The following is a 12683-nucleotide window of genomic DNA, read 5'->3' as shown; positions in this document are numbered from 1 at the left end:
TGGAGTAGTTCTTCTGAGAGGATTTCTATGAGCATGCAGTCTGACAGCTACCTCCCCAGTGCCGAGGAGGAAGGCCAGACACCAGAAACCTGCTGCTGTCACTGGATACCGCCTCAGACTTTGGGTAATTCTATTCCAGGGTGCTCTAAGTTATTTCTATTTTAGATGTGTGCTTTCTACTCAATAAAAACAAGGATTTTTGGGGGGAAGCACTCATGTATACCAATCATATCAGAGGGAGGTGCTGTTCTCTGCCCCCATTTGTTTCCTGACATCACCTGGAAAACAGAGATTAGTTACCATAGCTTTGGGTTCAAATAACCTAGAGTAACACTCACAGGGTCCTCCCAAAAATTGCATCTTACTTTGGGTGAGGTTGTGTTTTGTTTATTTTTCTTTCTATTCCCTCTCCCCCAATCTCATGTGATATGCACTAAAGACAAAATTATAATACTGAAAGGAGCAGGGGATGTAATAACTCAGCATTACTGTAGCCAGGGCTCAAATAGGAGTTGGGAGATATATGCTTACCCCACTCACGGAGACTGTAGGGGATAACTGAGTCAGAATGGATGGAGAGAAGAAACTGAGTCTGCCCTCAGCTACACTAGTCAGCAGGGTGGAAGGAAGCAGATGCAACCATAGCGGATACTGCTACCAAAAAAGGATGCAATCTCACACACATAGATGTATGCTAAGAGTACAATTGGTGTAGATAATCATTTGATGGTATAAGTACAGATCCTTGAAGGAGAAGCTTAATTTGAACCTGAGACAGAATGAGTCAAGAAACTATTGGAGGGATTTAAGTCAGTGGGATGAGATGTAGTGGACAGGGAAGGTAACTATAGCTATGGTGTGGATGGATTTGAGTGGAAAGAAATAAGGCATCAGGGCTGTAGAAATGGACACATTATTTTCCAAACAACTGCATCAACCTGCAGTAGGCCCTAGTAGATGGGCCCCACAATTCATTTATGCCCAAGACACTTTATTTTTAAAAAATCAGCTTCTTGGAAAAAAGTCATATCTGCTTGGTAAACATGAACCCCATTCCTATAAAGGACACCCCATTGTTATAACCCTATAACGTTAGAGGAAGGACAACATGCTGTCTGCAGTATTAAAGAAATAGAATTTAATGGATACCACACTGCTATTTTTCCGACATCTCAGTTCAGCCACAAACTAGAATACGGAATTTTTCTGTTCTGAAATAATGTTGTGAATGAAGGAATCAAGGCCTCAAACTTTTCATCCACCAGCACAGTTCAAATTCACTTGATCGGAAATCATTCTGGTATTGGACAACTCGCACGTGACTTTGGCACTTTTGAAAATTTTACCCCTAGACAGTATTATCCAAGATGCTGCTCAAGGCAAAGATTATAACCTGGAAGAAACTAACACTGACAAAAACAGGCCCCCCCCACATGTATATTAGCCTCCCACCTTTGACATGGTCCCTTTCTTCCTTTACTAGATCTTCTGTGTATTTGGCAAAAATATAAATCTTTCATACAATATATGACACATGGCCAGAAAGGGTAAGCATCCTGCAGGATAAATGACCCAAATTCAACCTTTAGAGACATGTTAGAAAAGTATGTAAATGGTAATTAGGGCCATTCTATGTCAGATAGGCTAGAATTTTGAAATGTAAACCTGTATTAGCAATTAGAGGTGATACTAATTGTATGTGTGTACTTATATCTTGTTCAAGGTTAACATGTAACCAAACGGTTCCTGTCTATGCTGTATTCTGTTAATTCAGAGATCAAAAGGAGATCTTAACATTTAAATGAACTGTAAACATAATAATATTATATTCATGTCTCTGTGAATGTTGGAAAACAGGCAATTGCCTTATGTTAATCCATGTAGCTAATTACTGGTGATGCTTAGGAAATAGGTCTACTTCAAAGTCTCTATGATTGCCTATTGTTCGCTTAAGGACTCCTTGCTTTAAAGAGAAGGCCTGAAACTGTATAAAGATGTCTTGGGTCCTGGTCCTTTTTATCTCAGATCTGCTTGATGCTTTATGTGGGGAAGCTTGAGTCATAAGACTGAGATCTCCAGTCCCGCCTGGATCACCCTGAATATGAACATTGGACTAATTCTGAACTACAACGCTCACCATCTCTACTATAAAACTGATCTCAGAATGCTACTCAAGTCTGCATGTATACCGATCTTTTAACCAATATATTCTTTTTTTAAGAGATTTTAGTTTTATTAATAAGGATTGGCTGTAAGCGTGTATCTGGGTAAGATCTGGAATATTCATTAATCTGGCAGGTAATGTGTCTGATTTTTTTGGATTGGTAGAATTTTCTTATATGATGAATAAGATTTTCAGAAATCCTCATCATATTTGACTTGGGTGTCTGTATGGAGGCTGAGTTACTTTAAGGGCATCCAATGAAGTGAGCTGTAGCTCACGAAAGTTTATGCTCAAATAAATTTGTTAGTCTCTAAGGTGCCACAAGTACTCCTTTTCTTTTTGCGAATACAGACTAACACAGCTGCTACTCTGAAACCTGTCTCTAAGGGAACTGTATCGTTGGCTTCTGGGTAACCAGTGAGGTATTATAGAAGCTGTTTTGTGCTGGCTTGGTAAATCTAAGTAGTGGAATATCCACCAGTTTTAGGGATTGCCTGCCCCATTCTTTGCAGTTTGCCTGAATTGAGTAACCACAGTGTGGCTCCCCTGGGATCCCGGTCACACAATACATCTTTAAATACTTACAGGGGTCCGCATAAATTATCTGTATTTCATTAGTTAGAAGTTCAAGTTGGTGAAGCAAGAAACTAGAACATCTTTCACCAACAGATATTTAATTATTGCTCATAATTTTCCCTCCCCACAAAAGACAGGCCCTGGCTGCCAAATGACCTTGATTTCCTGGTTAATTTTTAAGCAAGGTTTACAATAAGATTTTGTTTTCTCTGATTAAACTGACTTCATTTGACCTTCTTCTAAAAAGAGAAAAAGCTGTGGATACAATTAACAATTATTAAATAGGTTGGCATATAGATAGATATATAATTTTTTTGTATTTTTGATTCTTTCTCTGGCACCAAAATTGTAGGACTTCTTGAATTTCTTAATTTAAAAAAAAATTGAACAAGGATAACTTACTAGTATGTTATATTAAGATTTTTATGAAGGTCCCATATTTCACAAACAAAATTTCAAGTTGTAATATGAATTGATTTTATACTGGAGTGGCTGACATCCCTAAGATTGTATCAATATCACTGTGCTGTAATCTGACTCGGTGAATTGCTATCAGAGAATTGTCACTTGTTTCGGAAGAGCTATATAACTCCCATCTCCACCATTCCTGAGAAATAGTCATCCCAATCTTACAGTACTCTACACCCCTCCTGTATTCACTAAGTATCTCAGTATAGATTAGTATGCAGAGGTCTCACCAAATTCTCCACCAGAAATGGAGAAATCCCTTTCCAGGACTGTCCATTTCTGAATATGCTGAACACTGGCAGTGGACTTCATGTTGACTCTGTTGATTCCTTCTTGAATGGCCTGGTAAACAGCCTGATCTCTTGTTGCCACAATCTTTGACACTTTAGTGGCTTTGCTGCCAATTTTCTGGCAGAATTCTCTGGCTTGCTCAGTCAGATTGTCAGTAGGATCAGAGGTATCTGGGTCCAGAGTACTCTACAATATCAAGTGACAGTTTCAGTATTAATGGCTGGCTCCAATAGGGCACTAAGTGTCCTCAATCCCCACTCAAACCAGTGGATGAGGGAAGCTCAGAGTATCAAAACTTAAGTGAAACAGTCCAAACTGCAGTCCTAAGTCTACAAAACAGGACCATACGTAGACTCTTGCTAGATAAGAGATAGTTTGTCAATTTGGCCACATAATGCGAACAGGCTGGCTAATATGTGATCGTCATGTATGTGACATGATCACATTTGAAACATGTCAAAATATTTAACATAGAAAAAGCTCTGTATATACTCTGAATAAGTTAGCACTGTGGGTATGTCTACACTGCATTAAAAGACCTGGCCAGAGTTAGCTGACTCGGGCTTGCGGGGCTCAGGCTGCAGGGCTTCAGTGTAGACATTTGGGCTTGGTTTGGAGCCCAGCTTTGACATCCTGTGAGGGAGAAGGAGTCTCAGAGCCTGGGGCTTGAGCCCAAGCCTGAACCTCTACACTGCTATTTTTAAACCTGCAGTCCAAGCCCTGGAGCCCAAGTCAGCTGATCTAGGCTCTCAGATTGAGTGCTGTGGGCTTTTCATCACATTGTAGACATACCCTGTGTTTTTCCAAATAAATTGTATTGTTATTTCAAGAAATGTATTCAAGATGCTATTTACAAAAATGGATTACTAAAAATTGTATAGTTCTGTTTGATCTCTCAAGACAGAGCTGCTGTTTAAAATTAGAAAAAAAATATATATTTTTTTACACTTGGTGGTGGGGAGGAATCAGTGACAGAGATAATATATATAAAGGGTGACTAACCCTGGGACACCCGAGACAACAAGTTTTATATAATAATATACTGAGCCCTTTTTTCATTCTGTTACTATAATATTTGCATTTTAACAAAGGACAATCTTTCAGTTGGGCTTGATCCTGTAGCTCAGCTATTCATAATCTTGTTCCTAAATTCATTCTTTGATTTCTTCCCAAAAGGAACAAATAGGTGGAAAATAGGGTCTGTTAGAAACATTCTCTGTCGTAAGCATAAATTGTAATGAGAAAACATGGTGAGAAAAGCCTTTTGTGTAAGTAGCTATGAAACTGTGTTGCCTTTTTTTTTTTTTTTTTTTTTTTTATGTATTGAGACTTTAAAATTCTAAGGACTCTGTCTGTGCAGAGTGACAACAGCCGTTATAGAGAAGGCAAATGCTGTACTCTCTCATGGAGACTTCACTTCTGCTCTTTCAGGTTTTTCTTAATGCAAGTGAATTTGAATTTTAGACTGAAAGTAAGTCTTGTTTTGTTTATGGAAGAATATTAGAAATGAATGTGAAGTATTTCTTCTGCTAAACAGCATAAGGGCCAAATCCTGCTTGTTCACAGCAAATCTACCCGCGTGAGTAAAGCCAGCAGACTTTGTAATTTGAACATTTTTCCCAATGTGGAACCTCTCACACACACACACACACACACACACACACTTGCTATTTTTTAAACCAGAAAAATATCCTGGAAGTTTCAAGTCTTTTCACCCCTAGACTTCAGGTTTCATTAAACTAACAAGGTATTTGGAAGATTTTAGATCTCAGGAGTTTAGTGGGGTGTGATTTTGTCAAAATCAACAGTAAAAGTAGTTTACCTTTAAGGTCAGCAACATTGATAAGAACTTCTTTTGATCTCCAATCAATATAGCATTGCTAACAATGGGCAGTTCCTTTTTGACCCCATCTTCAATTGGGATCGGAGGCACATTTTCACCTCCAGCTGTAATAATTAACTCTAGGCATAAAAAGAAACATTTTCACCTCCAGCTGTAATAATTAACTCTAGGCATAAAAAGAAACGTATTAGTTGAATTCAAATAATTTCCTCACAGCTGCCTAAGAGGTGGGCTGAACCATTTATCACATTCCTGCTAATAGAAGATACTAGGAATACCAATAGTTTTCAAAGAGTACAAAACTTGTTTAGATGTGAAAATTAACCTTCCTGAAAGACAGAATATCCTTTGCAATATCCCTAGAGGGCACACTCTCTCTCTCTCTCTAACAAACACAAACACACACTAAAAGAAAAGGAGTACTTGTAGCACCTCAGAGACTAACAAATTTATTTGAGCATAAGCTTTCGTGAGCTACAGGAGTTGCATACAATGAAGTGAGCTGTAGCTCATGAAAGCTTATGCTCAAATAAATATGTTAGTCTCTAAGGTGCCACAAGTACTCCTTTTCTTTTTGCGAATACCGACTAACACAGCTGCTACTCTGAAACAAACACACACTATTGTGCATACAAAGCAAAACCCTTTATACCAGACTGCAGATAACCTAAACGCTTGGTTAACTGAAGATTAATTATGACTCATATATAACCTGGGATTTTAAGCAGTTAGGCTCCCTTCAGTGCTATCTGACATTCATTCTCTTTGTGCTCTAGTGTTGCTAAATTGCGAAAATCCCTTTCACAGCTGGCAGCATAATAAAAAGCAATCTTAAAACCATCCAGAGGGGGCAGGCCAGCAAAAGCAAGTACATGGAGATGGATCTTTAGAAGAAGCAGATCGGCACAGAATAGCCAGGGAGTAACTGGGGCAGTCCAGAGTAGGGCTGGATGAATAATAGATTTCTTGGTTTGCTGCCCATTAAATAAATAATAATTAATAATTGTATGGGGTCAAATGAACCACTAAATTTTTTGAAATTTTCAGCAAATCAAGAAGTCACAATGTCATTCCATTCTGAACATTTCATTTCTTTCAAAATCAAAATGTTTTGTTTTGTTTTTTGACCATTTTAAAATTTTTTTGATTAGTTTTATTTAAAAAACAAAGGACATTTTAAAGCGAAGAGTCATTTCAAATTTTAAAAAATGATTTAAAAAAGTCTGACATGGCCAGAAAGGATTAAGTAGCTTGCAGGCTAAATGACCTAGGGTCAACCTTTAGAGCCATGTTAGATAGGCTGGAACTTTGAAATGCAAACCTGTATTGTTAGAAGATTAGAAGTGATACTAATTGTATGTGAAAAGAAAAGGAGTACTTGTGGCACCTTAGAGACTAACAAATTTATTAGAGCATAAGCTTTCGTGAGCTACAGCTATGCATCCGATGAAGTGAGCTGTAGCTCACGAAAGCTTATGCTCTAATAAATTTGTTAGTCTCTAAGGTGCCACAAGTACTCCTTTTCTTTTTGCGAATACAGACTAACACGGCTGCTACTCTGAAACCCTAATTGTATGTGTTTACTTATGTCTTGTTAGATGTTAGACATGTAAACAGACAGTTCCTGTCTATCACTATGGCTATTGATTCAGAGATCAAAAGGGAATGTTAACATTTAGATGAACCTTGGGTGAAATAACATCATTGTCTATATGTCTCTTTAAAGTTTGTGGTATATGAACTGTTTAATGGATAAATTACCTTACGTTAATCCATGTAGTTGATTACATGATGTTTGAGAAACAGAAGGTTACATCAAAAGCCTATTGTTCACTAGCAACTACACACCATACCACAGAAACACTAACCCAGGAACCAATCCCTGTAACAAACCCCGTTGCTTTCTCTGTCCCCATATCTACTCTAGCGACGCCATCAGAGGATCCAACCACAGCAGCCACACCATCAGAAGCTCATTCACCTGCACATCTACTAATGGAATATATACCATCATGTGCCAGCAATGCCCCTCTGCCATATACATTGGCCAAACCAGACAATCTCTACGTAAAAGGATAAATGGACACAAATCAGACATCATGAATGATAACATCCAAAACCCAGTAGGAGAGCACTCAATAACAGATTTAAACGTAGCCATTCTTCAACAAAAAAAACTTCAAAAACAGACCTCAACTTGAAACTGCTGAGCTACAATTCATTTGCAATTGTAACACCATCAATTTGTGCTTGAACAGGGACTGGGAGTGGTTGGCTCACTACAAAAGCAATTTTCCCTCTCTTGGTATTGACACTTCCTCATCAATTATTGGGAGTAGACCACATCAACCTTCACTAAATTGGCCTTCAACATTGGTTCTCCATTTGTAAGGTAACTCCCTTCTCTTTATGTGCCAATATATATTTATGCCTGTTTCTGTAATTCTGTAATTTTCACTCCATGCATCTGAAGAAGTGGGTTTTTTACCCACGAAAGCTTATGAATAAATAGTCATATTTAAGGTGCCACCGCACTCCTCACTGTTTTTGTGGATACAGACTAACATGGCTACGCCTCTGATACTTGTCTATTAAAGTAAAATTCTTTGACTATTACAATTCTCAATACATTGCACCATCCCATAAGCAAACGAGTGCTCCCCTGCATTAAACATGTGTCCTCTGCCTGTGCCTAAAATAAATTATGTCATTTTAAATATATTAAACATTTTAAGAAATAATGTACTCATAGATTCATAGATACTAAGGTCAGAAGGGACCATTCTGATCATCTAGTCCGACCTCCTGCACAACGCAGGCCACAGAATCTCACCCACCCACTCCTGCAAAAAACCTCTCACCTATGTCTGAGCTATTGAAGTCCTCAAATCGTGGTTTAAAGACTTCAAGGAGCAGAGAATCCTCTAGCAAGTGACCCGTGCCCCATGCTACAGAGGAAGGCGAAAAACCTCCAGAGCCTCTCCAATCTGCCCTGGAGGAAAATTCCTTCCCGACCCCAAATATGGCGATCAGCTAAACCCTGAGCATATGGGCAAGATTCACCAGCCAGATACTACAGAAAATTCTTTCCTGGGTAACTCAGATCCCACCCATCTAACATCCCAACACAGGCCATTAGGCCTATTTACCATGCACTCAGTACAGAAGAGTGCAGACAAATGGACTTCAGTGTACTATTGTAGCTGAAAGCCATACATTAAGGGACCTGATCCTTGAAACACTTATATGGAAGTGCTCAACTTTACTTATGTACTTCCATTGAAGTCAGTAGTACTATTGCTGCACATGAAGGTAAGCACCTGTAAGTATTTGCTGAATCAGTTTCTTAGTTGACAGTAACATATTCAGTATTAACTAAGAGGCTTCTTGTCTGTATTTTAATTTGGTTCTTTGCCAAAATTTGTGGTATTGAATACAATAAGATAATAGAAACTTGACTAACTGTTTCAGTGGAATTATGTTTTTGGAGATTATCAGAATTTGCATATTGAGTAGATATTAAGTCTGGTAAACAGATGAGTCTAAGAAGGAAACAGAGGAAATGAGAAGGAAAAAAGGTTATGGAAAACTGACGTGTCTTATTTCTTACAAGAAACATTAGATTGTCTGACTTGTGTGCTGTGTTATGGTAAAACTACCATTTGGCAGTGAGTTGTGAGATAGGGAGAAAGTAGAATAGAGAGGAGAAAGAGGTTACCTCTGATGTTTACTTTTAAACCAGCTTATTGCTCCTTACACACACCCTCTGAGATATCCTATACTTCATGGATCAGCATTTCTTTCAAACTCCCTAACCGCGATAATCTGTTGTCTCAGTGTTTTAATACTCTGTGATACAAAAATAGTTATCTTTATCCAGTTTTTTAAAAACGTGAAGGGGGTAAAGCTTAACAAAGGTAGCACATTCAATAGCTTAGTACCTGATCCCATTTGCTACTGAGCTTTATTCAATTCAGTGGCACTTGAGGGAACTCAGGGGAAATAGAAAAAGGAGTACTTGTGGCACCTTAGAGACAAACAAATTTATTTGAGCATAAGCTTTCATGAGCTACAGCTCACTTCATCAGATGCTGTAGTTCACGAAAGCTTATGCTCAAATAAATTTATTAGTCTCTAAGATGCCACAAGTACTCCTTTTCTTTTTGCAAATACAGACTAACATGGCTGCTACTCTGAAACCTGTCAGGGGAAATAGTTTCTCACTGGTTTGGGTCCTAATTTCACTAGTGTTCAGTAACAGCTTTGGAGGCTATAGGGCAGGGAAAGTATATAATAGGCCCATGTGTGTTTTATATACAATAGCCAATCAGCTAAATCCACATAAATTGGCACAGTCAATACTCCACAATTATTTTCCTGGATAATATGGTGTGTGTACAGAATTATTTTATGAAGTACAATTTATATTTCTAGGATGAGAGACAATACTATGCTTTATCATATCTTAAATGTATGGTTACCTCTCCACAAATCAGATGTTGGTCTAAACCTTAGAGATTTCTTCCTCCTCAACTTTTCCAAACACACCAGAGCCCCTGTAATTTTATAACTGCTTCTGCCCCACCCGCAATGAGGTTCCATTAAGGGGGGTTTCTTATCTAGCCATCTCTGACATGTGACTATTCAAATCTTAAGAGCTACTCTGGGTCAGAGATATCACAAAACATCATCATTTGTCCCTCTCATCCTTGATGCACTGAAGGTCCCGCCAGAGCTCATGAGAACTGAAGACACCAGCCAGACCTGCTGAGATGGATTTCCGCAAATGGAGGAGACCTGTTCAAGGCTCAAGGATGCGGGGGGGGGGGATGGAAAGGGGGGGAGAGAGAAGGAGGGGAGGGGGAGAGATTTAGCTAACCTTCCAATATATTTTAAATGGTTTAGACTTGGATTTGAAGTTTGCCTGCAATTTATTTTATCCAAACTGGCTCACTTAGACTTAATTTATCTTTCATTTACAGTATTTATTTTTTTTTAAAAAAGGCACTCCCATCATTGAAGGTATAAGTGCAATGCAAACATTAAGATAATCGAACTGGGACACTTTGTTAAAGAATAACATGGAGGGAAAGGAAAAGTAACAAGAAAAGGGAAAGGCAGAGAATTAAGGGAGGCCAAAATGATCACATTCAATGCAGGCTAATTTTACCATCTAATAAAGCCCACTAGGATTGACTGCACATGGTAATGTTATCCGGTTACAAATTCACCAGTAAGTGCAGCTACTTCCCTCATGATTCATCTTGTTTTCAGGGGTTACAGTTACTCATTACACAAGGTAGTTTAGGAAGCATCTGAACTGTGACAAAATATCACCCTTCTGCATTTTTCCACCAAATGCATCCGATGAAGTGAGCTGTAGCTCACGAAAGCTTATGCTCAAATAAATTTGTTAGTCTCTAAGGTGCCACAAGTACTCCTTTTGTTTTTGTGAATACAGACTAACACAGCTGCTACTCTGAAACCTTCTGAATATACATCTTGGAAGAGAGCTTCCAGGCAAACAAATTACCAAAACCTTCCCTGGATAACATTTCAAGCAAAATACTATCATCAGACTCAAATATTCCTCTTTGTTTTAACTTATCCTTCTACCTTCAAAAATTAAGAGGATATTGTTCAAATGGTCTGGAAACGCAGAGCTTACAGCCATCTCAGATGTCCAGTTCCCACATGACAGTAAGAGTACAATGAGTTTTCCTGTTTCATTAGGCACCCTCTTCCTGCATGTAGCCCCATGATTCATAACTTAATACAAAACATAGTGATTGTCTAACATTATTGTCTGAATATTTTGATCAGTCAGTAAGGCAAAGGACTTAGCAAGATTCAAAGCGGGATTGAACATTTACATGGATAACAAAACATCCAGAATTATTGTTGATGCTAACAAAATGAATATTGGAAGGGAGATAAAACCTCATATTGCAATGCTTAAGCCAATCTCTAAGGATGAGACCTTCAAGGGAGCAGATTCTCTCACATCTACTTATTGTGAGGGTTTCTCTGAAGCACTTGGTGCTGGAGTTGGAGACAATCAGGTGAGCCACAAGTCTGATCCAATAAGGCATTCCTATGTGCTTATCTGTTTTATGACTGAACAACACTGAATAGTTACTTTAAAACGTTGGGAGCAGACTGCTTTTTACCTTTAATTCTTCCAGTAACATAGAGGAACCCATCCTTGTCTAGTCTTCCTAGGTCTCCAGAATGCAACCACCCATCATCATCAATAGCTTCTTTTGTTTTATCCTCCAAATTTAAATAACCCATGAAAACAGTTCTTCCCCAGAAACAAATTTCTCCATTGCCATCTGCATCCTCATTCACCAGTTTCACTTTGCAGCCAGGCACTGCTTTGCCACAGCTACAAGGGAACAAGAAGGAAAAGATTCATAAGGAATGCTAGAAAAGCCAGATAAAACACAGAGCCAACCTTTACAATATCTCATCTCTAAATCCTTGAGAAGGTATAAACAAACACATTTCCATTGTTGTTAGAAAGTTACAGGTCAGAATTTCAGCTGATATAAAGCAGCAGGGTATGTGGAGTTCTGCACATTTATACTAGCTGAGGATTTTTCCCTGTGTTGCTACTTAAGTGGATCTTTTGTTTCTTTTGGAGCATTAAAACACTTCTCTGTTTTAAATTTCATATTTGCACATTATTCCCTCTTAAGTAGGCCAGCCCCTTGGTTTAATAGTTGTGCTCTGCACTGCGTGCGAGAGACTAGGTTTGACTGACACTCTGGGTCAAAGCGTGGTGGAAGCAAGACGCCTCAGCTTCTGGCAATGAAGACTGTCTTGAGCTGGAACACGGAGCCTGAAAATGGGGAAGTTAAAAGAAAGAACAAAGGACCCTACATCTCCCAAGTCTCCGTCCAGCACTGTATCCACTAGACAACACCACCTCTCAAGTTCAAGTCTCAAGGGGACATGAATCTAAATTTTACAGTAAAGCAACCTGAAAATTCCAGTAGCATCTTTTCATACATTAAAAATAGAGCATTTTACTTGATTAAATACATAAATATATATATTGATATTCGATTCATTTTGTCTTTTCCCAATTTTCTGTTTTCAATTTGTTGCAGATTTTTGTAGTTAAAAATGCATAAATGTGTAGAAATGATAAGGTTAAAACTAGAAGTTTTAGCAGCTGGGTCCATGCAATAAGGGCTTTTGGCACCTAAGTAGATGTGGGAGGCAACTGGGACTGTGGGATAGAGCACAGTCAAAGCGAAGACAAAGACTTGGCAAATTCACAGAATAATGTGAACTTCTGTATCACGACTTAATTACCCAGAAATGCCCTAAAAC

At 38.5% G+C, this 12683-nt stretch overlaps 1 protein-coding gene across 7 annotated transcripts in view; it reads right to left on the bottom strand.

Annotated features, from left to right (window-relative positions):
- The window catches only part of ACSBG1 (acyl-CoA synthetase bubblegum family member 1), a 77009-nt gene that overhangs the window by 4035 nt on the left and 60291 nt on the right, over positions 1-12683 (bottom strand). For 6 of the 7 annotated variants that reach the window (XM_043494473.1, XM_038420464.2, XM_043494472.1 and 3 more), the window contains 3 exons: positions 11513-11730; positions 5322-5461; positions 3439-3685 (listed from right to left, as the gene is read on the bottom strand). In XM_043494473.1, coding sequence (XP_043350408.1) covers positions 3439-3685; positions 5322-5461; positions 11513-11730 — 605 coding nt within the window. The remainder of the gene's footprint in view (positions 1-3438; positions 3686-5321; positions 5462-11512; positions 11731-12683) is intronic. The other variant, XM_043494475.1, reaches the window with a different exon arrangement.

Source organism: Dermochelys coriacea, chromosome 10, assembly GCF_009764565.3.
Source record: "Dermochelys coriacea isolate rDerCor1 chromosome 10, rDerCor1.pri.v4, whole genome shotgun sequence".
NCBI lineage: Eukaryota > Metazoa > Chordata > Testudines > Dermochelyidae > Dermochelys > Dermochelys coriacea.
The sequence above is the reverse complement of the archived record's forward strand: the minus strand, read 5'-3'. Positions and strand labels throughout refer to the sequence as shown.